The sequence below is a fragment of the Haliotis rufescens genome, unplaced genomic scaffold (assembly GCF_023055435.1).
Source record: "Haliotis rufescens isolate VD_foot unplaced genomic scaffold, xgHalRufe1.0.p SCAF_14, whole genome shotgun sequence".
Lineage (NCBI taxonomy): Eukaryota > Metazoa > Mollusca > Gastropoda > Lepetellida > Haliotidae > Haliotis > Haliotis rufescens.
In genome coordinates this window covers 10695479-10722159 of record NW_025963824.1, presented here as the reverse complement: position 1 = coordinate 10722159, position 26681 = coordinate 10695479, and the positions used below count along the sequence as shown (strand labels likewise).

At 43.5% G+C, this 26681-nt stretch overlaps 2 protein-coding genes and 1 long non-coding RNA gene across 3 annotated transcripts in view; 2 read left to right on the top strand and 1 right to left on the bottom strand.

Annotated features, from left to right (window-relative positions):
• The first annotated feature begins 1403 nt into the window (after window positions 1–1403).
• Window positions 1404–17467, top strand: LOC124120744 (signal peptidase complex catalytic subunit SEC11C-like). The gene is made up of 7 exons (XM_048395744.1): window positions 1404–1687; window positions 4032–4141; window positions 7853–7962; window positions 9055–9207; window positions 12809–12928; window positions 15268–15325; window positions 16847–17467. Exons 2-7 carry the CDS (start codon window positions 4097–4099, stop codon window positions 16886–16888), a joined length of 528 nt encoding a protein of 175 aa, XP_048251701.1. The 5' UTR covers window positions 1404–1687; window positions 4032–4096; the 3' UTR covers window positions 16889–17467.
• A 93-nt stretch (window positions 17468–17560) lies between these two features.
• Window positions 17561–21230, top strand: LOC125379347. Its single transcript, XR_007220709.1, has 2 exons — window positions 17561–19761; window positions 20109–21230. It is a non-coding gene; the product is annotated as an uncharacterized LOC125379347 (long non-coding RNA).
• A 620-nt stretch (window positions 21231–21850) lies between these two features.
• LOC124120740 overlaps window positions 21851–26681 on the bottom strand; it is a 47164-nt gene continuing 42333 nt past the window's right edge. Inside the window, exon 5 of the mRNA XM_046483623.2 lies at window positions 21851–26627. Coding sequence (XP_046339579.2) covers window positions 24603–26627 — 2025 coding nt within the window. The 3' untranslated portion in view covers window positions 21851–24602. The remainder of the gene's footprint in view (window positions 26628–26681) is intronic.

Here is a 26681-nt window from a genome sequence, read left to right as displayed (position 1 = left end):
TTCGCTCCTCAGCCAGATTTAAATCAGACAAACCAGTTTATTAGCTCTACGTAATTTAAAAGGATAGAAAATGACATTATATGTGTGTTCACGTTAGCTTGTGGCGTGTTCCATGAGACAATATAACTTGACTCTTTGCGAACGAAAATTAGCGTAACTTTTAAATTTTGAAAAGAATTATTGATCTAGATAGATAAAAGAAACAAAACTTAACAAGCTTAGATTGTCGTAAAAACTTGCTTGTGGGTGCGCTGCTTCCTGAACAATTTTTGTTTTGAGTGTTTCCACGTTTAATGTTGGTGTTCACACTAAAATAAACTTGACTTTTGACATAAACACAAAAATATACCTTATACATCACCTTACATCAGACTTGAACACGCATGTTAAATGCTGAACGCATATGCTGTTCGGTCAAAGGTCTCGTCATTGTCATTTAGAATAACGTCCCTTACTTTCGTCCTTGACTTTGTACGCGATGTGTTTATATCATACAGTTCTGCGCGCTCACGAGAGGACCATTTGAAGGGAAAATAGTGAAGTATCTTTTGGCACGTTATTTCAATTCTAGTAGCTAAAGTGCGGTAACACTACACTTATTGATTACAACATTTATTGGTTTTGAAAAATGCTATTGCATGGCACACGAACGTTATTTGTGTTCCGGTAGTCATGGCATCTTTTATCATATGAACAAAACGTCTACATGTGGGACATGTGTAGGATTGTACAGAATTTCTCTCAAATATGTGCATGTTAAACAATGTGACCTGACAATGTGATCATGAATTCCGTGTCACTTATCTATGTTGTTGTTATTGTCAGCAGCTGGGAAATCCCCGTGACGTCACTGGGAAACACCCCGCTTTTTCAGTCTCTCACACAAATGAGTTCCTTGGCAGAGTTACGATAGGTATCGTAACTCTGAAAGATCTGCGACAGGTTTACGATAGTTTCGAAAATCTATCTTATCTTAACCTTAAGATATCTTATCTTTGAACGTAAGTTGTTAAGATTTATCTTAGCTAAGATCGTTTCGAAAATCTAGGCCCTGGTCTCCTTGTAAAATGAACGAAGAACTTAGTAAAAAAGTTGAATATCACTTAGTTAAAAATAATGGTATACGTTATACTAAAAATAATAGAGAATATTTTCATTACAATTTAGTTTAATCTCATGACTATCGTTGAACCGCATCATCATTTTTGCATAAAAAAATTCCCCCTGTACTAGCAGTATAGGTATATAAATCTGGCTCCAGTTGAAGTGAGCCAGAACCCCCATTACCTATACTACTGGAGCTTGTGTCACAAACTTCCCGAATAGACTGGTGTGCTTGCGTAAATTTATGTAAAGAGAGGGGTCCCAGCTTAGAAAGGCTATCGCTGTCGGGAGCTTGGAGAGTTGTCACTCATGGGCAGATAACTCTAAACAGGTCACGTGTACATCAGCTGTTCTCGAAATGTCATCACAACAATGCTTGATCCAGTGTCTAGTTTTGATAATTGCTATGTGAGAGAATTTTGTTTAAATCCACTTTGGAGGCCTACCTTTAGAATACAGTAAAGTATTCGAGTTATATGACGGCGTCTCAGATTAATGTGCGAGGAAAGCCCTACCCGATGCACGTGAAACCTACGACCATACTGTCATACTGTCAGTGTAACAAACTGTCTCAAGAAATATAGTAAGTATATTTCTGTTTTGTAGGCTATCGGCCAATGTACAGAGTTGATACAACAATATCATATGTCGCAATTAGGCAATTATACTTCCTATCAAGTGAATATTTACGTTTCAGCACTTCTATAACAAACTCAGCACATTTGTTAACCATTGACACATCACTAGAAGTCAGTAATTTATGAAATTTAAAATATTTGATGAAATATGCCTCTCGTGTGCCGGCTAAATTGGTACCTCAGCAAAACGTCAACAATTTCTCTGGCGAAAATGGCTACTAGTTATGTGTCGGGCGAAAAAGGCACCTCTATTTTAATATCGATAAGAACAATTAATGTAGTATTATATCTTCATCATGTGTTTATAATATCGGTTCTAATACCACCGAACGTTGTGATAGTAGCTGCCTCAGCTAATTTCTTGATAACGGGCCACAGAAAGTCTGGTACCACATACACGATGGGTCCACTGGTAACAGTTGTCACATGATGCAGCATGTGAATTTTTTCTGACATTCTTCTCGCAACCAAACATCGAAAGGCCATCAGAGTCGGGGAATAAATTGAAGTAGGGGGCTAAACTTGTAAACTTGTTTAACATTTCACAATTATTTGTGTTTGTAAGAGACGATGTGAGTTTAATTTCATTTACTTTACTTCAATGCATGTTATGTTTTCACAATAAGTTGATTTGCGTATAGGCTTAGTTGGAATATAGTTGGAGTAGAGGCTAATTTCTAATGTAAACTTGTTTTAACATTTCACAATTATTGGTGTTTGGAAGCGACCATGTAAGTTTAATTATAGGGTCAGGGTGCCGTTTTCGCCAGGCAATAGTAGCCGTTTTCGCTTGAGGCGAGGTGACATTTTCACTAATGGGTGTCGTTTTCGCCAGGTGACGTTTTGCTGAGGTGCTGTTTTAGCTTTAGCCCATGCCACTCTGGTATGTACTTATTTCTCAAAGATACATATGCCTCGCAAACAAATATGAAATGGAGTTCATCTTCAACATGCTATTAGTATTTCACATCCTACAAATTCGGTTAACAGTTATAGCTTCTTTACATCTGATACGGATTTGTCGAATGAGGTCAACAATCTTCAGCTATGACGTCGTTTCTAGCATGACCTCATGTCACAATAAGATTTGAATGACGTCAGCAGTGTCGTCCGGATGACGGAAACAATACACTGTTGTCTCGGGACGTGATATGACTCTAGGGCACATATGATTTTTTTGCACCCCGGTGTTTGCCCTCGTAGGTAATAAAAGCCAATCTTAGATTGAATAATTGCCCCAGACACCAGAAATACGAATTGGAGACCCCTGACGTCTATATTTCCCATACACCCTCAGAGACAGCGATGCGTTAACAAGTTGGACTTAGGTTCAAATGAGGGCTCCATTTTGCAGGTTTAGTCATCTGTCATGACGTCAGTTGTAGTGACAAACTTAGGATTAACTCGTCTTGGTGTAATGAGATATTTGACATGTACATTGGTTGATTTAGAGTGAGTGAGTTCACCTCTAGCCAGGAATGATGGGTACAAGTCACCGCTGCAGAAAATATAAACATCACGCTCAATATCTGTGTTCTATAAATCATGACAATTTTATCTATTAATCATGTTGATATAGACAAACACACATCACTCTGTACCATAAAATCTCTAAGTCCCATGATGGAATTTCTGTGAGCAAGTTGATGGATGTCGTTGATCCCAATTGCGTGGCTCGATGACTTGGTTGATGCATGTCATCGTATCCCAATCGATGTTCATGATGTCAATCACTGGATTGTGTGGTCCAGACTCGTTTATTTACAGACCGCCGTCATATAGCTGGAATATTGCTGAGTGCGGCTTTAAACAACAAACCACAACTATGACATTTTGGACCATTAAGCACTGAAGACTATTTACTAAGTCTCTGACCTCAGCTAAGATTTAGAACAAGTCATCAAAGAGATTACGAAGTGAGTGAGTGAGTTGGGTTTAACGCCGCTTTTAACAATATTCCAGTCACATCACGGCGTGTCAGCTTAATGTGGGAGGAAAGCCCAAGTGATGCAGGTCTCAGACATTTACCACTTCAGTGAAACCCACGAGCAGGGGTATGGCGCTTACATGACTAGAAACATAATCAGGGCGAACCGGGATTCGAACCCACAATCATAGGTCTCTGGCGTGCCCAAAGGACGCAACTCTGCACAGCGAATCGCAGTGCCTTAGACGACTAGGCCACCCGTGCCCCCTCGTTTGATTTAGACAACCTGGTAGACCAAAGAGCCTAGTGCTCCCTGCCCACCCCTAATCTTTGTGTGTCTGAATTCATCTCTGTTTTTTCAGATGACTCATTAACCTTCTGTTTCCCTTCATCAACCACTGATGGATGAAGATTAGAAGAAGATGCAATGAAGAACGTTGTCAGTCCACTGCACATCATGAGAGTCCGAGAGGTAAGAATTATATTATCACAGCCTCACTTTATGAACACATGATGATAGGTTCCTGTTACATGTAAGGGATGCAACTCTGCAGACACAGCATATTTCACATCTCTTTCGCGCAAGGGGCAAATACTGGCCCCTCTGACTGAAGCACCACAATTCACTGTGCAGAGTTGCGTCCCTTAGCCTTGCCAGGATCAGAAAACTGGATTCACCTCGATTATCACACAGTAATTTAAAAGAGGCTTTTCTGCTGCCATATATAACATGTTATTAAACCATACACAACTCTCAGCATTTTCCAGCAATAAGAAGGTGATCTGTTAATAGTTGAGTCTGGATCAGTCAATCCAGTGATTGATATTTTGATCATTGATCACTATTGCAAGCATAGGTTACTGGTGGCCCATACACAACATCGAATCAATGAAATTTGTATTCACTGCATCACTGTCAGTAAAGACAGTGAAATTATAGTAATATAATGCTCAATTTTATCAAACATTATTCACATATACAGATATATGGGTAGAATAGGTCTTCAGCAACCCATGCTTGCCGTAAAAGGCGACTATGCTTGTCGTAAAAGGCAACTAACAGAATCAGGTGGTCAGGCTCGCTGACTTGGTTGATGCATGTCATCGATCCCAATTGCGTGGATCGATGCTCATGATATTAATCACTGGATTGTCTGGTCGAGACTCGATTATTTACAGACCACATCATATAGCTGGAATATTGCTCAGTGCGGCGTTAAACAAGAAGCAATATCCAACTACTCTTGACTCTCGGTCCTGTTTGTAGTCTTTAAACCCTATCATGAATGAAGCTGCTGTTTCTAATACTGTAAATCTGGCAATTTTTGCAAGCAGGAAAGAACTGCGAAAACAGTAAGCAAAAGACACTCTCTATAGCTTCATGACACAGATGACTGCCTCCGTGGTCTAGTGGTAGAGTGTCCACCTGGAGAGAGGAAGGTCCTGGGTTCGATCCCCGGCCGCGTCATACCAAAAGACGTTAAAAGATGGTACTTGTTGTTACCCTGCTGGCGCTCAGCATTAAGGGGCTAAAACAAGGACTGGTCGGCTCGGAGTCAGTATACTGTGTCTGAGTGGGGTATTCATGTTAAACTGCGGCATGGTATCTCAGTGAGCTAGCACTATAAATCGGTATCAGTCCAGGCTAGTACAAGCAGCCACACAAACACACACATGCACGTCACTCTATAAGAGCAATAATCTTGGCCGTGACGTTAAACCCCATTTCACCTCACCTCACTGCATGACACAGATATTTTTGCAGACCAACAAGGAAAAAACATAAGGAAACATATTTGTTTATTCACTTCCCCAATCCACCCAGGACATGATTCGAAAATAATACCTCACCTCACATCCTGTTTCCTTATTCCCCATTGTCACTCAGTGTCAATAGTCTATTCAGGTGAATTCACTGATCTGCCACACAATTTCCTTACTAAACACTGTGTAGTCTAGGCAGCCTTATGAAACTACTGTTAGATAAAACTGCTACTCCAACCTTCCTTTTCAACTACAATCTCATTAAAATCAAATCTCAGTTCTCGCTGCCACTAAGCTTTGTTTAGCGATAGCGATCTAAGATCTGATTTTAATGAGATTGTGTCAACTACAACAACACATCCATCTGTAGTTTACAAAAAACACTGACTGAAACAGTAACATCTGCTGCTTCCTGCTCATGAAAAATAACACATGCAAAAGCAACTTTAATCTTTATTAATCTGATTACTATGGTGTGGCAAAACTTTCCATATGCATTTGAGAATATTGTTACCCACTCGCAATAGCTTAATGGATAATAACTTTCCAGTTTGACAGTATTTCCAATACATACACGTCATTCGTATCTCATTAATATTTCGTGGAGGCACAGGTGGCCCAGTTATCTACAGACAAGTCCTGTTAATCCGACATGGCTGGTTACATAATATTATGTTGGATTAACAAGTATGTTGGATAAACAAAATTAAGTAGTATCAGCGTTCGTGATCGAAAATCTGACAACTACACGATAGATAATGATACAAACACTTAATAAAAAAAATAAAAATGAAATATTCATATTGTTATGTTACATTGTTTGCGGAATATGTTTTCTAATCAACCTCTAAAGCTCAACACAAAATAACTGTTACGAACTGTATGACTTACTCAAAATACTTTAAAAAACATAGTCTGGAATGGAAGTCTCATGTTTGAAACTGGTACCGCAAAGCTTAAGACTCGTCTCGCATCAAAACACTGGCTGTGTTCTCGAGGACAGATGACATATGTTGATCACTGTGTCGGATTAACGAGACTGATAAATGAGTGATTTTGGTAATTCGTTGCAAATTAGGTGTGTTGGAGTCGAAGTGGGAGACTTGACTGTATTTCACCGTCGTTATTAGTTCAGAGTTGCCTCCCTTTGGCACAACAGGAACCTAGATAGACTTATGTTCCCAGACTGTTTTCAAGTTATCTGGCTTTTCCTTGCTGCCTACATGTTTGTTTCTTATTGTGTTCTGATACAGAATAGTTGACTCAGTGTCATGTTGATAGGTATTAGTCAGTTGTGCTTCTTAACCTTTTTGACTATGGACTCCATTCTCAGTCTAATGTCTGGGTTTTCCACGAAAATTTTGTATATGCATTATCAAGTTACAAGGGCTTGGGGGGCGGTCGGGTAGCCTAGTGGTTAAAGCGTTGGCTCGTCACGCCGAAGACCCAGGTTCGATTCCCGACATGGGTACAATGTGTGAAGCCCATTTCTGGTGTCCCCCGCTGTGATATTGCTGGAATATTGCTAAAAGCGGCGTAAAACCATACTCACTCACTCACTACAAGGGTTGGGATGAGTCCAAATTTACTACCTGGGTACCCACCACGCTACTACCCGACCCTACCCGGGTACCCGCTGTAGGTCTCAAGAGCTGGGTGTAAAAAGTCCGATTGGGAATAGTTAAAACGATCTGGTCATGCATACTCTGAAGTTTATCCTTATTCAAACCTATAAAGGTCAGAAGGAATGGGTGCATAGTCAGAAAGAAATGCGAACAACAGTGACTTGTAGTGTAACCATAGAGTTTTAGATATTTTTTGTCAATAAACAATATATCACGTGACTAACCTCGGGTCCGGGTAGTCCTGTTGGTACCCGGGTGCTACTCAGTACCCACCCGACCCGGGTACCCGAGTTACCCGTCCCAGCCCTACAAGATATGTATCATATCTTCTGAATGGAGATATGAATTGTATCGTGAGACAGCTGTATTGTGACATCCCCAGTCAGAACGATACCCCTTCATGTGTCACCTGTTAAAATCGGGGTACAATAGGTCTTCAGTAACCCATGTTTGCCATAAAGGCGACTGCTTGTCTTCAGAAAGCGACTAATGGAATTGGGTTGTCATGCTTGCTGACTTGGTTGATGCATGTCATCGTATCCCAATTGTGTGGATCAGTGCTTATGAAATCAATCACTGGAATGTGTGGTTGAGACTCGATTATTCACAGACCGCAGTCGTATACCTGGAATATTGCTGAGCGCAGCGTTAAACAACAAACAAACAAACAAAAATGGTAAATGTCAAAGTCCAACATCTCTTCATGCTGACACTGATATTACTTGAATGCTGTTGCACTCAGCCCAAAGACAAATTCATTCACCCACTCCGATACAAGCTGACTTCTACTGCAGGTGTACTATCGAGTGTTGAAGTTGCTGCTGTTGATGTTGACGCCAGTGATGTTGTGGAAAGGGCTGATGGTGTGGACTGACTGCGACACTCCCATCCTCATCGTTGCCAGGTTTGTACCAACTTATAGCCTATTACAGCACCCTCTCAGGTTGACTTTCTGATCTGGCAATTACCATTCTTCATTCTCGGTATTCAGGCCAGCATATCAGATTTCTGTATTGGAAAACTTAATCCATCAGTTCCAAATGTGATTAATAAAGGTGGGATTTAAGTGTGCAACGTGGCACTGATAAAGATGTTCAGGTGTGCCAATTTGCACCATTTATGATGTCAATGTGTAGGCATGGAGTCATCCCGCAGATGACATCCTCACCCAGTCTTTGGTTATGTGGGCAAAACATCCAACCTCGGATCATTTTTTTCAAATTCCATCAGGGGGCACGGGTGGCCCAATCATCTCTGTGCAGAGTTGCCATTCATGACCAACTCGTGTTATTCCAGGACAAGCCGAATAGCGACTCATGCCCCTCTCATGGCCATTTTTTGCGACTGTGTTCTGTCTAAGCGCAAACGGGCATAACTGAAAGAATTGTCAACTCGTTGCGTAATGATTCACGTATATTTCCCATGTCATATATATTCCAGATGCTATTTAAGACACATCGGGACTTAAGGTATTATACAGTATGATTGAAGACATTTAACTGTATGATGGGTATATGTTTAGATGCAAGACATATGTAAAATCAAACATTATTCCTGAGGGATTCTTTGATAGAAGTACTTGATGTCACACGCTCATTTTGATTGGTTTGTCGTATTTTCGCACATAACATTTATCGATAGTGGGACGAGTTTGCATCCCTTGGACACGCCAGAAACCTATGATTGTGGATTTGAATCCCGGTTCGCCCCGATTATGTTTCTAGGTTTGTCAGCACCATACCCGTGCTCGTGGGTTTCACCGAAGTGGTAAACGTCTGACACCTGCAACACTTCGGGCTTTCCTCCCACATTAAGCTGACAACTGTAATAATGTTGAAAGAGGCGTTAGACACAACTCACTCAAATTCTATCATGGGACTTAGACATTTTATGGTACAAAGCGATGTGTGTTTGTCTATATCAACATGAATAATAGATAAAACTGTCATGATTTATAGAACAATGAAATTGAGCGTGATGTTTATATTTTCTGCAGCGGGGACTTGTACCCATCATTCCTGGCTCGTGGTGACCTGCTGTTCCTCACCAACTACAAGGAGGAGCCCATCCGTGTGGGGGAGATCGTGGTGTTCAAGGTGGAGGGCCGAGACATCCCCATCGTACACAGAGTCCTCAAGGTGCACGAAAAGTAAGTGATGCTGGTCCTTCTTCATCCTCACCACCGCAAAGTAAGTGATGCTGGTCCTTCTTCATCCACCCACCCCCCATCTCTCTCTGCCCAGCCTTCATCTCTCCCTGCCCACCCCTCATCTCTCCCTGCCCACCCCTCATCTCTCCCTGCCCAGCCCTCATCTCCATCTGCCGACCCCTCATCTCTCCCTTCCCAGCCCTCATCTCTCCCTGCCCACCCCTCATCTCTCCCTGCCCACCCCTCATCTCTCCCTGCCCACCCCTCATCTCTCCCTGCCCACCCCTCATCTCTCCCTGCCCACCCCTCATCTCTCCCTGCCCAGCCCTCATCTCCATCTGCCGACCCCTCATCTCTCCCTTCCCAGCCCTCATCTCTCCCTGCCCACCCCTCATCTCTCCCTGCCCACCCCTCATCTCCATCTGCCGACCCCTCATCTCTCCCTTCCCAGCCCTCATCTCTCCCTGCCCACCCCTCATCTCTCCCTGCCCACCCCTCATCTCCATCTGCCGACCCCTCATCTCTCCCTTCCCAGCCCTCATCTCTCCCTGCCCACCCCTCATCTCTCCCTTCCCAGCCCTCATCTCTCCCTTCCCAGCCCTCATCTCTCCCTGCCCACCCCTCATCTCTCCCTGCACACCCCTCATCTCTCCCTTCCCAGCCCTCATCTCTCCCTGCCCACCCCTCATCTCTCCCTGCCCACCCCTCATCTCTCCCTGCCCACCCCTCATCTCTCCCTTCCCACCCCTCATCTCTCCCTGCCCACCCCTCATCTCTCCCTGCCCACCCATGGCTCTGCTTGTGACCGCCTCCGTGGTCTAATAGTAGAGCGTCCGTCCAAAGAATGGAAGGTCCGGGGTTCGATCCCCGGCCGCGTCATACCAAAAGACGTTAAAAGATGGCACTTGTTGTTACCCTGTCTGGCGCTCAGCATTAAGGGGCTAAAACAGGGGTTGGTTGGCTCGAGGTAAGTTTACTGTGTCTGAGTGGGGTATTCATGTTAAACTGTGGCATGGTATCTCAGTGTGCTAGCACTTTAAATCGGCATCAGTCTGGACTTGTACAAGCAGCCACACACAGACACACACACGTACATGCACGTTGCTATATAAGTGCAATAATCTTGGACGTGACGTTAAAGCCCATTTCACCTCACCTCACCGCCGAAAAGTAAGTGATGCTGGTCCTACGATGTTATGAGCTTTCCGCTTACGAGATATGTCTGCCACTGTAAGTTTATCAAGACTGAATGTCCTCACTCTAGTCATCGCATTTTATACACAGAATATAAACTCAAACATTTTCATTGACAGAGTACACATTGACCAGAAACTGAGTTCGCTATCTCCGTTATTTTGTTATCGGCATGTACGTTATATCCATCAATTCTATATGATACAGCAAATTGCCGGGACCAAACAAACAGTTCGTTTTATCCGTCAGTTCGTTATAAGCATGTTCATTATATACATAGTTTATGAGTGAATATTGTAATATGAGCTGATTAACAAACTAAAACCTAAATGTTAACCCAGAAATTCATATGTAGAGAACTAAATTATGAAATCAGTATAATCACACATCAATTAACAATCAACAAATCATATTCAAAATTTTAGGTTTACAATGAAACAGGCATTTCAATGGGTCAAATAAGCCGCAAAAACCCTCAGGAGGGACGGGTGGCCCAGTGGTCAAAGGCGCCGCATTTCGCTGTGCAGAGTTGCGTCCCTTTGGCATGCCAGAAACCTATGATTGTGGGTTCGAATCTCTGTTCGCCCCGATTATGTTTCTAGGTTTGTCAGCACCATACTCGTGCTCGTGGGTTTCGAACGTCTTAGACCTGCATCACTTTGGGCTTTCCTCCCACATTAAGCTGACACACCGTGATATAACTGGAATAATGTGAAAAGTGGTGTTTAACCCAACTCACTCATTCTCATTAAACAATAGCCACAGGTCCTGGTAGTCGTACCCAGTACCCACTACCACTACCCACTACCCACACGACCCATCCCTAGTGTCATGGCAGGGAGATCGTACTACCCGGGTACCCACTGCAAGTCTCAAGCGTGGATCAGACTCGATTATTTACAGACTGCCGTCATATAGCTGGATCATTGCTGAGTGCAGCGTAAAACAACAAACCAACCAACCAACCAACTCAAGAGTTGGTAACAAAATGTGTCATTGGTAATTGTTTTACTGCAGCCCTGGCTAAAACTAATTAGATCATGCGTTCACTGAAGTTGACTGAAGATTTATCTTTACTCAAACATATACAAGTCAAAAGGAATGTGTTCATCATCAGAAAGAATGTTGAAAACATTAGCGACTTGTAGTGTAACCACAGAGCTATAGTAAGTTTTTGTCATTAAACAATACATCACGTGAGTAACCATGGGTCCGGGTAGTCCTGTGGGTACCCGGGTCCTACTCAGGACCCACCCGACACGAGTACCCGAGTCACCCATCCCAGTGACCATGAAAAATAATGAGCAAGTTTCATGCCACTCGATGGCTAATGAGTATTTGTCATAATATACTTCTCAACTATGATAGGGATATTATAGTATGACAATCAGTCTTGTATCCTTATCAAAAGTAGAGCAGCATGGAATGGAGACAAAATGACTTGGTGAGGTGAGGTGAAATTGGGTTTAACGTCGAGTCCAAGATTATTGCACTTATATAGTGACGTGCATGTACGTGTGTGTGTGTGTATGTGTGCTTGTACTTGTCCGGACTGATGCCGATTTATAGTGCTAGCCCACTGAGATACCATGTCGCAGTTTAACATGAATACCCCACTCAGACACAGTATACTGACTCTGAGCCAACCAGTCCTTGTTTTAGCCCCTTACTGCCGAGCGCCAGACAGGGTAACAACAAGTACCATCTTTTGGTATGATGCGGCCAGGGATCGAACCCCGGACCTTCTGCTCTCCAGGCAGACGCTCTACCACTAGACCACGGAGATGGTCGATAATGACTTGGAATGGTAAGGCATATATGATAGGAGTATTAGCTCAGTCCTGCACCATGACTGTGGAAATTATATTTTTAAGGTTTTCTTTTTAATAGAAGCCTTGGCAAGTCTAGATAAAGCTAACCAAGTCTAGTTTGCTTGATAAATATGAAAACAGCAGAAGAGGAAAGGTTCTTTCGGAGACATTTTTAAAAATTATTTTAAAGACATGTTTTCATTGACAAAGTGTTAGTCTAGTATTAGCTCTTCTTTAGACGAACATCTAGTCTCTGAAATGAACATATTGTACAGAAAAAAAGTTGTTCAGTTATCTTGATAAAAATATAATAAAAGGGAGTGAGTGAGTGAGTGAGTGAGTATGGTTTTACGCCGCTTTTAGCAATATTCCATCTATATCACGGAGGGGGACACCAGAAATGGGCTTCACACATTGTACCCATGTCGGGAATCGAACCCGGGTCTTCGGCGTTAATAAAAGGGAGCCCAGTGACTCTTCATTCATACTGCAGTAATCTAGACTTGCCAAACATTATAGACTTGCATGGGCTGTATTTGATATATAATTGTATCAGGGTCTGTAAGACAGACTTGCTCTTGTTTTCTTCTCTCCAGGGAGAATGGTACAGTGAAGATTCTAACAAAGGGAGATAACAATCTTGTTGATGACCGAGGCCTGTATCCACCAGGGAAGTTCTGGCTGGGGAGAGGAGACATTGTCGGGTTAGTGAAAGGGTGAGTTGCATTGTTGTCTATATATATGGCTGGGGAGAGGAGAGAGGAGACATTGTCGGGTTAGTGAAAGGGTGAGTTACATTGTTGTCTATATATATGGCTGGGGAGAGGAGACATTGTCGGGTTCGTGAAAGGGTGAGTTACATTGTTGTCTATATATATGGCTGGGGAGAGGAGACATTGTCGGGTTAGTGAAAGTGTGAGTTACATTGTTGTCTATATATATGGCTGGGGAGAGGAGACATTGTCTGGTTAGTGAAAGGGTGAGTTACATTGTTGTCTATATATATGGCTGGGGAGAGGAGACATTGTCGGGTTAGTGAAAGGGTGAGTTACATTGTTGTCTATATATATGGCTGGGGAGAGGAGACATTGATCGGGTTAGTGAAAGGGTGAGTTACATTGTTGTCTCTATATATGGCTGGGGAGAGGAGACATTGTCGGGTTAGTGAAAGGGTGAGTTACATTGTTGTCTATATATATGGCTGGGGAGAGGAGACATTGATCGGGTTAGTGAAAGGGTGAGTTGCATTGTTGTCTATATATATGGCTGGGGAGAGGAGACATTGTCGGGTTAGTGAAAGGGTGAGTCACATTGTTGTCTATATATGGCTGGGGAGAGGAGACATTGTCGGGTTAGTGAAAGGGTGAGTTACATTGTTGTCTATATATGGCTGGGGAGAGGAGACATTGTCGGGTTAGTGAAAGGGTGAGTCACATTGTTGTCTATATATATGGCTGGAGAGAGGAGACAGTGTCGGGTTCGTGAAAGGGTGAGTCACATTGTTGTCTATATATATGGCTGGGGAGAGGAGAGAGGAGACATTGTCGGGTTCGTGAAAGGGTGAGTTGCATGGCTTTAGCTGTAGACCCTTTGAAGATTCTGGGGTAGAATACATCTTCAGCAACCCATGCTTGCCGTAAAAGCAACGTCGTATAAGGCAACTAATGGGATCAGGTGGTCAGATTCGCTGACTTGGTTGATTTTTGTCATCGATCCCAATTGCGTGGATCGATGCTCATGATATTAATCACTGGATTGTATGGTCCAGACTCGATTATTAACAGACCGCCGTCACATAGCTGGAATATTGCTGAGTGCGGCGTTAAACAACAAACCAACCAACCAACCAAAGCTTCAGCTGTAACCATAAGATGAAGATCAGGTGGTTTAATATCTTCCTGAGGCAACTGAGTTAACCAACTATAGTCCAGTTTCCACACTTGCCGAACTAGGATGGAATTATGTTATAGTTTGAATGGACTAACAAGTCTATACATTATCCAATCAAAATCGCGTAACAAAATTGACATCCACATCATAAACTACCGTGAAGATTTCGGTCGATTGCAGGATTTGCAAGGCATGTGTACCGCCAGCTTGGCGTCAACAGATGTTTTCCAAATATCTTCATGTTTTAAATCAAGGTGCTCACTTGATTTGATGCACTTCATGAAGTAGGACCTGCTTTATCACAATATAGATTGTGATTATCATTCAGATCATCTTGACTGTGCGCCGCCATTTTGTTTGAAGCAAATGCAAGTGATATGAGAAGTGGAATCTGATTGGTCAATAGGAGGGATATTGAAGGGATATAACTCATAATAGCCACTACGATCGAGCCCAGAAATTCCAGTATAGTTCAGGAAGGATTGAAACTGGACGTATATAGTCAGTTGACGCCCTTGCCTCGGGAAGATGATGGTAACAATCTCTGACATGGTAGAGTCTCATCAGAAATATTTTATGGAGGCTTCAGTTGGCATAATTATCTCCCCTGCAGTGCAGACCTTTCAAATTATCTCTGTGCATCTGGAAAAAACAATGGAAGACAAGCATGTTTTCATTGCAAATGTAGGGAATGTATATGCCTCGATTACTTCATTTTTGGGGTAAATTAGCATCGACTTCGAAGGCCCTCACAGGGGTGTTGCCTCAGAGGTGGGGTCGCTCTGTGGACCTAGTGTTAGCAGAAATATAAAGGTGAATTATATAGGATGCATATCTCAAAAGACTGGTCACGTTTCTATAAGGGTAACGCTATTTTTCAGGGCATTATCATTTGCAGAAGCCTGAGGTCTTCCATTCGTCGGGCAGTTGAAACAAGGATGCAACAACGATTGGTTGCCTCGGAGTCATTATACTGTGTCTGAGGGGGGTTTTCATGTTAAACTGTGACATAGTATGTCAGTGGGCTAGAACTAAAGAACCGTCATTAGTACAAGCAGCCACATACATGCACGTGCGTGGATGTGGCTATATAAGTGCAACAATCTTGAATGCATCATTAGACGATTTCACCCCACAACATCTGTATCTAGTGTTGTTGTTTCAGCTATGTCCCCCATCTGGGCATCACTGCCATAATTCTTCAGGATTATCCCAAGGTCAAGGTAAGAACCAGATAGTTTAGCTCAACTTGTTGAGGACACATGAATGAATACACCAGATACAATTATATACATCCTTTCATATAGCTAGGCTATTGCTGAGTGAAATACCAGTTGTAGTATAGTTCTGATCTTTCAGAGAATATTACCACCTGTAGTGTATTTCTGATCTTCCCGAGAATATTACCATATGTAGTGTATAGCTGATCTTCTCGAGAATATTGCTGATCTTCCCGAGAATATTACCACCTGTAGTGTATTACTGATCTTCCCGAGAATATTACCAGATATAGTGTATTGCTGATCTTCCAGAGAATATTACCAGCTGTTCGTAGTGTACCATATTTTATTGTGTATGGTGCACACTTTTTAAAAAAAAAACACAGCTGTGTAGAAGGGAGTGCACATATACGCCATAATGAGTTTTGATGTTTTATCCCCCAACACATAGACATTACTGTGAGCACATAGCACTATAAATTCCATGTCAACAAATCCATACTGAAGTACGCAAATTAATCATGTAATTACACTGTGTGTCTATAAAAAGTGTTCATTGTATATCTGGACTTGTGTTTGTAACTTATTTTATGAATTTTATTCAAAATTCCTTTTAATATTGCTTTAAATCATTTCGGCGAAATCGCGTTTGAAGCGATCGAAAGATCGCACAACTCACCGTTAGTAACAGCAACCACGGTCAGATTACCGCTATTGACACCTTGAAACGAACTTTAGTTGACCAAGAATGGATACATATATCATAAATGCCATACTTTGACTCCTTAATAGTCATATACGAGCGTATGTTGTAGTTTGACGATTCTGTGTCAACACATAGTTCTTGCGATCATGTGCGCGGTCAAATTGTTCCATGTGAAAAAAAATAACTGGCAATAGCGATCAGCTGCACCCAAGTGCTATGCTTAGGGTTATTATTATTTTAAATATATTTAGTAAAAGCTGCAACTAAAATAACAAGATATTGGAATATATTATTCCTGATAAGAAAAAATAGTTTCAGATACTATGTTTCCCGATCCTTGCATTAAAATCCTGTAAAGTTATATCAGTGGGTAGGTTTTAGCCGAATCACCGGTAGATTCCAAGAAAACATGTGTACAGACGATTGCTGTTTCCGGCTTAGTTTACGACAAAATACACAAGGTGATCTTTATCTCTGAATGTAAAACAATGCCTAGCAGATTGCAGACAAAAGATACAATTTAAACGGTAAATCAACATGTCTGGTGATTTTTTATCTCAAATTTTATATTTGTACTGACCAAGTTTCTTATCACCCGTTCGTTTACCAGAATTCGTTGAAGGGGTACGGTGTAATTTTTTTCTGCACATAATATTAAAAAAGGCTAGAGGGGGTGTGCATTGTACTTGGGTGTGCACAATACTCAAGAAAATATGGTCCACCTGATCTGGAGAATATTACCAGTTGTTGTGTAGGACTGATGTGTATCTTCATAATATTGGCATGTACAGTGCTTCAATTTTGAATTTCTATTTCAGTATGGACTGCTTGTTTGGGTGGGTGTTTCTGTCTGGACCTGAGAGACAACTCCACTGTACTGGCTCCCCATTTCACTGGCATCAGTACTGGGGATGTATTCTGCCCAGAATCCACAGAGAGACAAGTATGAGGTACTGGGGACATTCTGTCTGGAATCCCTGGAGAGACAAGCATGACATTTTGGGGACGTATTCTGCCCAGAATCCCCATAGAGAGAGACAAGCATGAGGTACTGAGGATGTATTCTGCCTGGAATCCCTGGAGAGACAAGCATGACATATTGGGGACGTATTCTGCCCAGAATCCACAGAGAGACAAGTATGAGGAACTGGGGACATTCTGTCTGGAATCCCTGGAGAGACAAGCATGACATTTTGGGGACGTATTCTGCCCAGAATCCCCATAGAGAGAGACAAGCATGAGGTACTGAGGATGTATTCTGCCTGGAATCCCTGGAGAGACAAGCATGACATATTGGGGACGTATTCTGCCCAGAATCCACAGAGAGACAAGTATGAGGAACTGGGGACATTCTGTCTGGAATCCCTGGAGAGACAAGCATGACATATTGGGGACGTATTCTGCCCAGAATCCCCATAGAGAGAGACAAGCATGAGGTACTGGGGATGTATTCTGCCCGGAATCCACAGAGAGACAAGTATGAGGAACTGGGGACATATTCTGCCCAGAATCCCCATAGAGAGAGACAAGCATGAGGTACTGGGGACGTATTCTGCCCAGAATCCCCATAGAGAGAGACAAGCATGAGGAACTGGGGACATATTCTGCCCAGAATCCCCATAGAGAGAGACAAGCATGAGGTACTAGGGACGTATTCTGCCCGGAATCCCTAGAGAGAGAAAAGCATGAGGTATTGGTGACGTATTCTGCCCAGAATCCCTAGAGAGAGACAAGCATGAGGTACTGGTGACGTATTCTGCCCGGAATCCCTAGAGAGAGATAAGCATGAGGTATTGGTGACGTATTCTGCCCAGAATCCCTAGAGAGAGACAAGCATGAGGTATTGGTGACGTATTCTGCCCGGAATCCCTAGAGAGAGACAAGCATGAGGTATTGGTGACGTATTCTGCCCGGAATCCCTAGAGAGAGACAAGCATGAGGTACTGGGAATGTATTCTGCCCGGAATTCCTAGAGAGAGACAAGAATGAGGTACTGGTGACGTATTCTGCCCGGAATCCCTAGAGAGAGAAAAGCATGAGGTATTGGTGACGTATTCTGCCCAGAATCCCCATAGAGAGACAAGCATGAGATACTGGGGATATATTCTGCCCAGAATCCCTAGAGAGAGACAAGCATGAGGTACTGGGGATATATTCTGCCCAGAATCCCTAGAGAGAGACAAGCATGAGGTACTGGGGATATATTCTGCCCAGAATCCCTAGAGAGAGACAAGCATGAGGTACTGGGGATGTATTCTGCCCGGAATTCCTAGAGAGAGACAAGCATGAGGTACTGGGGATGTATTCTGCCCGGAATCCCTAGAGAGAGACAAGCATGAGGTACTGGGGATGTATTCTGCCCGGAATTCCTAGAGAGAGACAAGCATGAGGTATTGGGGATGTATTCTGCCCGGAATCCCCATAGAGAGACAAGCATCAGGTACTGGGAATGTATTCTGCCCGGAATCCCCATAGAGAGACAAGCATGAGGTACTGGGGATGTATTCTGCCCGGAATCCCCATAGAGAGACAAGCATGAGGTACTGGGGATGTATTCTGCCCAGAATCCCTAGAGAGAGACAAGCATGAGGTATTGGGACATATTCTGCCCAGAATCCCTAGAGAGAGACAAGCATGAGGTATTGGGGACGTATTCTGCCCAGAATCCCCATAGAGAGTACAAGCATGAGGTACTGGGGACGTATTCTGCCCAGAATCCCCATAGAGAGACAAGCATGAGGTATTGGGGACGTATTCTGCCCGGAATCCCCATAGAGAGACAAGCATCAGATATTGGGGATGTATTCTGCCCAGAATCCCCCTAGAGAGACAAGCATGAGGTACTGGGGACGTATTCTGCCCATAATCCCCATAGAGAGACAAGCATCAGGTACTGGGAATGTATTCTGCCCAGAATCCCCATAGAGAGACAAGCATCAGGTATTGGGGACGTATTCTGCCCAGAATCCCTAGAAAGCAACAAGCATCAGGTACTGGGGACGTATTCTGCCCAGAATCCCCATAGAGAGACAAGCATCAGGTATTGGGGACGTATTCTGCACAGAATCCCTAGAGAGACAAGCATGAGGTACTGGGGATGTATTCTGCCCAGAATCCCTAGAGAGAGACAAGCATCAGGTACTGGGGACGTATTCTGCCCAGAATCCCCATAGAGAGACAAGCATCAGGTATTGGGGACGTATTCTGCCCAGAATCCCTAGAGAGACAAGCATGAGGTACTGGGGATGTGTTCTGCCCAGAATCCCCATAGAGAGACAAGCATCAGGTATTGGGGACGTATTCTGCCCAGATTCCCTAGAGAGAGACAAGCATGAGGTACTGGGGATGTATTCTGCCCAGAATCCCCATAGAGAGACAAGCATGCGGTACTGGGAATGTATTCTGCCCAGAATCCCTAGAGAGACAAGCATGAGGTACTGGGGATGTATTCTGCCCAGAATCCCCATAGAGAGACAAGCATGAGGTACTGGGGGATGTATTCTGCCCAGAATCCCTAGAGAGAGACAAGCATCAGGTACTGGGGATGTATTCTGCCCAGAATCCCTAGAGAGAGACAAGCATCAGGTACTGGGAATGTATTCTGCCCAGAATCCCTAGAGAGACAAGCATCAGGTACTGGGGACGTATTCTGCCCAGAATCCCTAGAGAGCAACAAGCATCAGGTACTGGGGACGTATTCTGCCCAGAATCCCCATAGAGAGACAAGCATGAGGTACTGGGGGATGTATTCTGCCCAGAATCCCTAGAGAGAGACAAGCATCAGGTACTGGGGATGTATTCTGCCCAGAATCCCTAGAGAGAGACAAGCATCAGGTACTGGGAATGTATTCTGCCCAGAATCCCTAGAGAGACAAGCATCAGGTACTGGGGACGTATTCTGCCCAGAATCCCTAGAGAGCAACAAGCATCAGGTACTGGGGACGTATTCTGCCCAGAATCCCCATAGAGATACAAGCATCAGGTATTGGGGACGTATTCTGCCCAGAATCCATAGAGAGACAAGCATGAGGTACTGGGGACGTATTCTGCCCAGAATCCCTGGAGAGAGACAAGCATGAGGTACTGGGAATGTATTCTGCCCAGAATCCCTAGAGAGACAAGCATGAGGTACTGGGGATGTGTTCTGCCCAGAATCAGGGATGTGAAATCTCGTCGGAAAAGCGGGAAATCACGTTTTTTAAAGCAGTAGTCCTTGGAAAAAATCATTCGGAGAATCCCTAGAGACAGCTTCAGCAGTCAAGGTCAAGGAAAAACAAACAGCTTCAGACCTGAGTTGCTTCTAACATAACAGGTCAGTCCGGGGAACATATTAACAAAAGACAAGCGACCAGAGACTTCATTGTAGATGATGTTTATTGTTTATGCTATGTTGGAGTATGTACACCATGTAAACACAATGAGAACAACATGGACCTTCAAGTAAAACAACCTTAGCACTGGTCAACTCCAACTGTCTCTTGTTTCAGTCTGGGCATGTAGATTTTGATTTACGGGAGTTTGGTTTTACGCCACTTTGACCACTGTTTCAGTCATATCATGGCGACTGAACTGTTTGATTGGCACTTTTAGTAGCTGTTTTGGTAAAGACAGTACAAAGATATAAACCAGATATTCTCATAGATCATAATATTGTTTGTTTGTTTAACGCCTCACTCAGCAGTATTCCAGCTATATGACGGCGGTCTGTAAATAATCGAGTCTGGACCAGACAATCCAGTGATTGACATCGGGAGCATCGATCCATGCAATTGGGATCGATGACATGTATCAACCAAGTCAGAGAGCCTGACCACCCGATCCCGTTAATCACCTCTTATGAAAAAAAAAAAAAAATGAAGTTGTAATCCATAAAATAACTTGTCTTCAATGTCATGGCGAGTCATCTAGATGAAGGATGAAAGCCTGAGGTGATGCAGGTCTTGTAGTGAAACCCATGTTTCTGACAAATGATGTTACAGACAGGAAAGAAAGTATGCATAATAAATGACAGTTAGCTACCAAGCAAGTTCATCGTCTCTCGTACCAGAAACCAAGAACATTTTTTTGGCCTTGCTTTTTACTGAAACCAATCAGAACCCTGAATTTGAAATTCCTGAAATGATATTGAGTGTTCTTCTCAATAGAACTTGATCTTATTGGTCCATAATGATAATGCATGGATATAAAAATATATAGAACTAACATATTTACAAAAAGCACAGATATATAATATACAAAAATAGTATGCTTTAATGGTTAGAGACATATTCACAATTTTTTGTGGTGAGTATTTTGACTTGTCGAAAGTGACAACCTTCTGGGCCTGCCTCCATCAGGCCTTGCTGGTTCAATTACTTGGCTTACAGATTCTGTTCAAGTAATGTGGGTTTGTGGTGAAAAATGTTTTCATTTCGTTGATATCTTTAAGTCTTGTTTGTAAAATAAAGAGAATGATTAAAATGAAAGTGTTTCTTTTAATGACAAGGATTCCCCCCTCCCATTACTCCCACATTTTCTTTCATTACTGAAAGGTGTTTAAGGGCTACAATTCTCCAACTTAGAAAGTATTGAAATAGGGATCGATTTTTTTCGTCATGGATTCAGATCGCCACCGTGGTCTAGTGGTAGAGCGTCCGCCCAGAGAGTGAAAGGTCCGGGGTTCGATCCCCGACCACGTCATACCAAAAGACGTTAAAAGATGGTACTGGATGTTATCCTGACTGGCGTTCGGCATTAAGGGGCTAAAACAAGTACTGGTTGGCTCGGAGTCAGTATACTGTGTCTGAGTGGGGTATTCATGTTAAACTGCGGCATAGTATCTCAGTGAGCTATCACTATAAATCGGCATCAGTCCGGACTAGTACAAGCAGCCACACACATACATACACGTGCATGCGCTATATAAGTGCAATAATCTTGGATGAGACGTTAAACCCCATTTCACCTTCGTGGATTCAAAATTTGCTTATTATGGACTATAATCTCAATCGTTCAATGCTAATTTGTACTGGAGATTACACAGGCTAATTAAAGCATCACGGGCAAAACAACTGAGAGTTGGAGCATTGAAGCCCATGAACAGACTGCATGGATAGAGAGACACTCATTTATTACTATTTTGCTGAATGTTTGGTTCTCCTGATCCCTAAGTGAGTGAGTGAGTTGGGTTTAACGCCGCTTTTAACATTATTCCAGTTATATCACGGCGTGTCAGCTTAATGTGGGAGGAAAGCCTGAAGTGATGCAGGTCTCGGACGTTTACCACTTAGGTGAAACCCACGAGCACGGATATGGTGCTGACAAACCTAGAAACATAATTGGGGCGAACCAGGGTTCGAACCCACAATCATGCACAGCAAATCGCGGCGCCTTAGACGACTGGGCCACCCGTGCCCCCACTGATCCCTAAACCAAGTAACTGTTAATAAATCTCCGGAGGTATTGAAGAATCTCATCATACAGGCATTCATCAAACCTTTTGTCGTCAAGTGTCCATTTCACGAACAACTCATATATACAACTGTATAGCACTTGTTGATAGCAAAGTTTGTTTGAAAGTTAATACTGCCATCTGTTTCTTGACCCTCCCATAGAGCAAGAGTCACATTTACAATTTGCCCTTTGTAGATTGGCGTTTTTACTGACACACCCAATCTCATTAAAATCAGATCTTAGTTTTCGCTACCGCGAAACAAAGATCTGAGGACATCCAATTACGGGTCACGTCAGAACGACCTTTCATCCACCAAATCAGAGCGTCGCTTACCAGATCATGAAAGTGACAGTCGGAATGTGTTTTGCAACTATGCAACCTCGGAATATTTAACAGAGGGTATTCCGAATGACAGTTTCGGGATTTATGATTATATCCATACAATCTAGACCAACTATAAGCCATTCCAGAATGATCTTTTGATCAGTTTAAAAAGAATTAATCGCCAATACGTCAAAATATGTTTTGAAGCGTAGTTGCCAGTTTGAAACTAGTGTCGTAAAGCTCAAGAAAGCTGCCTTCTGATTGGCTAATGTGGATTTCTTGTCAGTCATTTCATTGGTCGGTCAATGTTCGCGAAAGGTCATTCTGACGTGACCCGTAAAGGGATGTCCTCAGATCTTTGTTTAGGGGTAGCGAAAACTAAGATCTGATTATAATAAGATTGCTGACACTTCATGTTGTTTATCATGAACCTGATGGTAACTGTTCCCACTGCTGGACGTCCCACTCAGCTCTGGAAGGTGGATACATCGTTCACTGGCCAATAAATAAGCAACTTGAAGCCAGGCCACTTGTACATACTGACCTGACCAACATGCATTATGCAGTAGGCAATACAAACAATCTTGAGTCTTGAGGTTAAAAGTTACAACATTACAAACATACTTTTCAAAAAAGATATTTTTCAACAGCTGGGCAAACATATCTGTAAAACTTGACAATAAAGTTGTCCAGCCTTATTGACACTGTTCTGACAATTTGCTGTCCATGGTCCAGATTCCTCAGGGTCACTTAGAGCAATAAACAGGTCTCCATCTGCAGGTAAATATTTCACAGGAACAGGTCTCAATCTGTAGGTAAATATTTCTCAGGAACAAGTCTCGATCTGCAGGTAAATATTTCACAGAAACAGGTCTCGATCTGCAGGTAAATATTCACAGGAACAGGTCTCAATCTGCAGGTGTATTTCACAGGAACAGTGCTGGGTAACATCAGGTCATCACAGTCCTGAGTGATGCACTCAATGAAAGCCAATCATTCACTGGGTGGATTAAGGACAACAATAAACAATGACAAGCTTCATCTGCGCACAAGACACAAGGTGACAAAGTCAGATCCACAGTCCGAGACACAAAGACACATCACATTCACCACAACTAATACTTCGTGTCTGATAAATGTGTCGCAGTACTACAATGCATTACCTGCCAATGCCCTGGGTTTGGTCAAAGAGTTACACCAATACGTTGCAGTATCTGACATACACAGCACACTAAGTGGCAATTATCCTGCTTTGAAGTCCAGTCAAAAAGCAGTAACACAATTAATGTCTTGCTTAACACAATTAATGTCACATGTATCTACAAACCACTCAGGCTGAAGACACATATAACATAACATTTTCACAAGGGGTATCTCCAACAAATCAATTCTTGCACAATGTAGGACTTGAAGTGTACCTTTTGTCAAGCAATTTCCAAAAATACAGCACAAACCTTTCCATACAGTCACAAAAACGCAGCACATAATTCAACTACAGTCCGTCACACTGACACAGCAGATTATATGACTGTTTCCATACAGTCACAAGAATGCAGCACATTATTCAACTAGTCTGTCACACTGACGCAGCAGATTATATGACTGTTTCCATACAGTCACAAGAACGCAGCACATAATTCAACTACAGTCCATCACACTGATGCAGCAGATTATATATCTTTCCATACAGTCACAAGAACGCAGAACATTATTCAACTAGTCTGTCACAATGACGCAGCAGATTATATGACTGTTTCCATAAGTCACAAGAACGCAGCACATTATTCAACTACAGTCCGTCACACTGACGCAGCAGATTATATGACTGTTTCCATACAGTCCGAGTCGCTGCTGTTGCCTTCGGTGGATGCAGCGGCGCTGTACTGAGGAGCCTCGCAGCCTGCACCATCCTGCCTTGCCGACCCACGACTCCGCGAAGCAGGCCCTCTCACTGGCTCATCCTGAAAGGCATCGTATCCCTGCCTCCTGTAGCTAGGTCCGCCAACTCGTCCGTTAGGCGTCTCATCAATGTTCTGATACTCTACACCATTCCATCTTTGTCCCACAGCATTAACCCCCGGCCCACTGTATGGGATGCTGTCATGGAACACCGAGTTTTCCTCCCAGTTCGGATGCGAGGGGACGTTTTGAGATTCCTGACGATGGGGTGAGATTTTTGATCGGGGAGGCTGTTGTGGTTTTCGGATTTGTTGGTAAAAATCCACGTCTTCTGATGTGGAGGTGCTGCTGGTGAGCGAATGGAGGGAGCTGTCCCTTGAGTGCGTGATCACGTCCGTGTAAGACGGGGGAGGGGAGTAGGGAGGTGGGGGGAAAAATGCAGACACGTTCGACACATGGTTTGTTTGTCCCTGCATGCTGAAATCGTTCATATTGCCGTCATAGGTACGAGCAGAAACCTGCAACCTGGCCGCGGGATCAGAAGTGGCACTCCATTTCTGGGCAGGCTTGGATTTCTTGCTGCGTGGTACCACATGAAACGCTGACCGCACATCACTCTGACCAGGGAGGGATGGGCGGGGCTGGTTTCCCGGCCAGTCGGGGCTGCGATTTCGTGCTGGTTTAGCCGGCTGGCGTTGCTTCTTAACTGGCATTGCATAAATGGCACTGTCTGCTGATTCTGAATCGACATCCTGATTCCTCCATGAATTTTCCTGAATTGGTCGGACTTGAGATGTGTTTGGCTGAGAGCTGGGATTATGCTGGCTGGGATTCTGAGACTGGTGTCTGCGCGAAGTTTGCGGAGAATCTGATGCATCAACTGCATTCATGTAACTTTTCGGACGCGATGGGGTCTGACCCCGGTCAAACAAGTGTCTCGGAATCGAGGGATACAATGCCGGAAGTATGTTGGTAATGTCCCTTGGTTTCCCACCACTTCCCTGAACGCACACTGCTGGAGCAGGCACTGAATGACCTTCACCTTGACCTCGATTACGTCTTTGAGCAGATAGGCGGTTTCCAGTGTGGTTTTCATAGATTTGCTCTGATGCACTACTGTCATCTAAGCAATCCGCCATATCATCGATTTCTTCGTAATAATTGGATCTGATGGGAGTTTTGTTTCCTTTTCTGGAATTTTGCGGCGGTGGAATGGTTTGAGACGAGTATCCCTGCCTTGGTGTTTTGGGCCGTGAGGCAGGTGCCGTGTTGTGCCGTGACAACTCCCGCTCTGCTGGAACCTTATTTCCGTTACACCCAATTTGCGCCTGCTCCTGTTTTAGCTGATTAATGAACTCCGTGGGATCAAACATATTTTCATAATTTGGCTGAACAGGATCGATGTAGGAACCACGGTTCTTGAAATGATATGGCTGGGGTGTGTGGGACCTGATCTGACGAACTTCCTGTCCTTGCCCCCGATTCTGACGATCGTGGTTTGGCTGCGGTGTGAGAGCCCGCCGTAACTGCTGACTCAGCTGTTGTGCACTGAGCGTGGACTGAGACTGGGCGTTCTCGTTCTCCTGAAGGTAGCGCATCTGCAGGCTCAGTATCACCATCAGTTGATGGGTGTCCAGGTTGTGCAGAGTCACAGCGCGGCGACTCCGGCGACGATGTTCCTTTAGCTTGCCCTGGGGTTCTGGCTTCGTCGGTGCCGACACTGTGATTTTAGGAATGCTCTTCTCAGTAGCATCCGCAGAGGTCGGGAACCTGGGCTGACTGAAACTTCGACTTCTGCGAATAATGTGGGACTCGGGGATTCTCCCATCGTCGCTGGATGGCAGGATTGGATGGAGCATGTGTTGGTTCTCGTTGTCACTGTCCGAGGATGGTGGAGTTGCACTGCTGTTGCTGACGGTGAAGATTTCTTCATATGTGTCATCCTGAAAGTACAAAATTATTTTGTTGTTAATTATTTAAATATTAAATTATTACAT

What these genes read in the sequence shown, in the direction of transcription:
- LOC124120744 (XM_048395744.1), top strand. Translation starts at nt 4,097, where the DNA reads ATGAAGAACGTTGTCAGTCCACTGCACATCATGAGAGTCCGAGAG. An exon ending in GTCCTCAAGGTGCACGAAAA is followed by an intron (nt 9,208 to 12,808) that starts GTAAGTGATGCT and finishes TCTTCTCTCCAG; the next exon opens with GGAGAATGGTACAGTGAAGA. An exon ending in AGGATTATCCCAAGGTCAAG is followed by an intron (nt 15,326 to 16,846) that starts GTAAGAACCAGA and finishes TTTCTATTTCAG; the next exon opens with TATGGACTGCTTGTTTGGGT.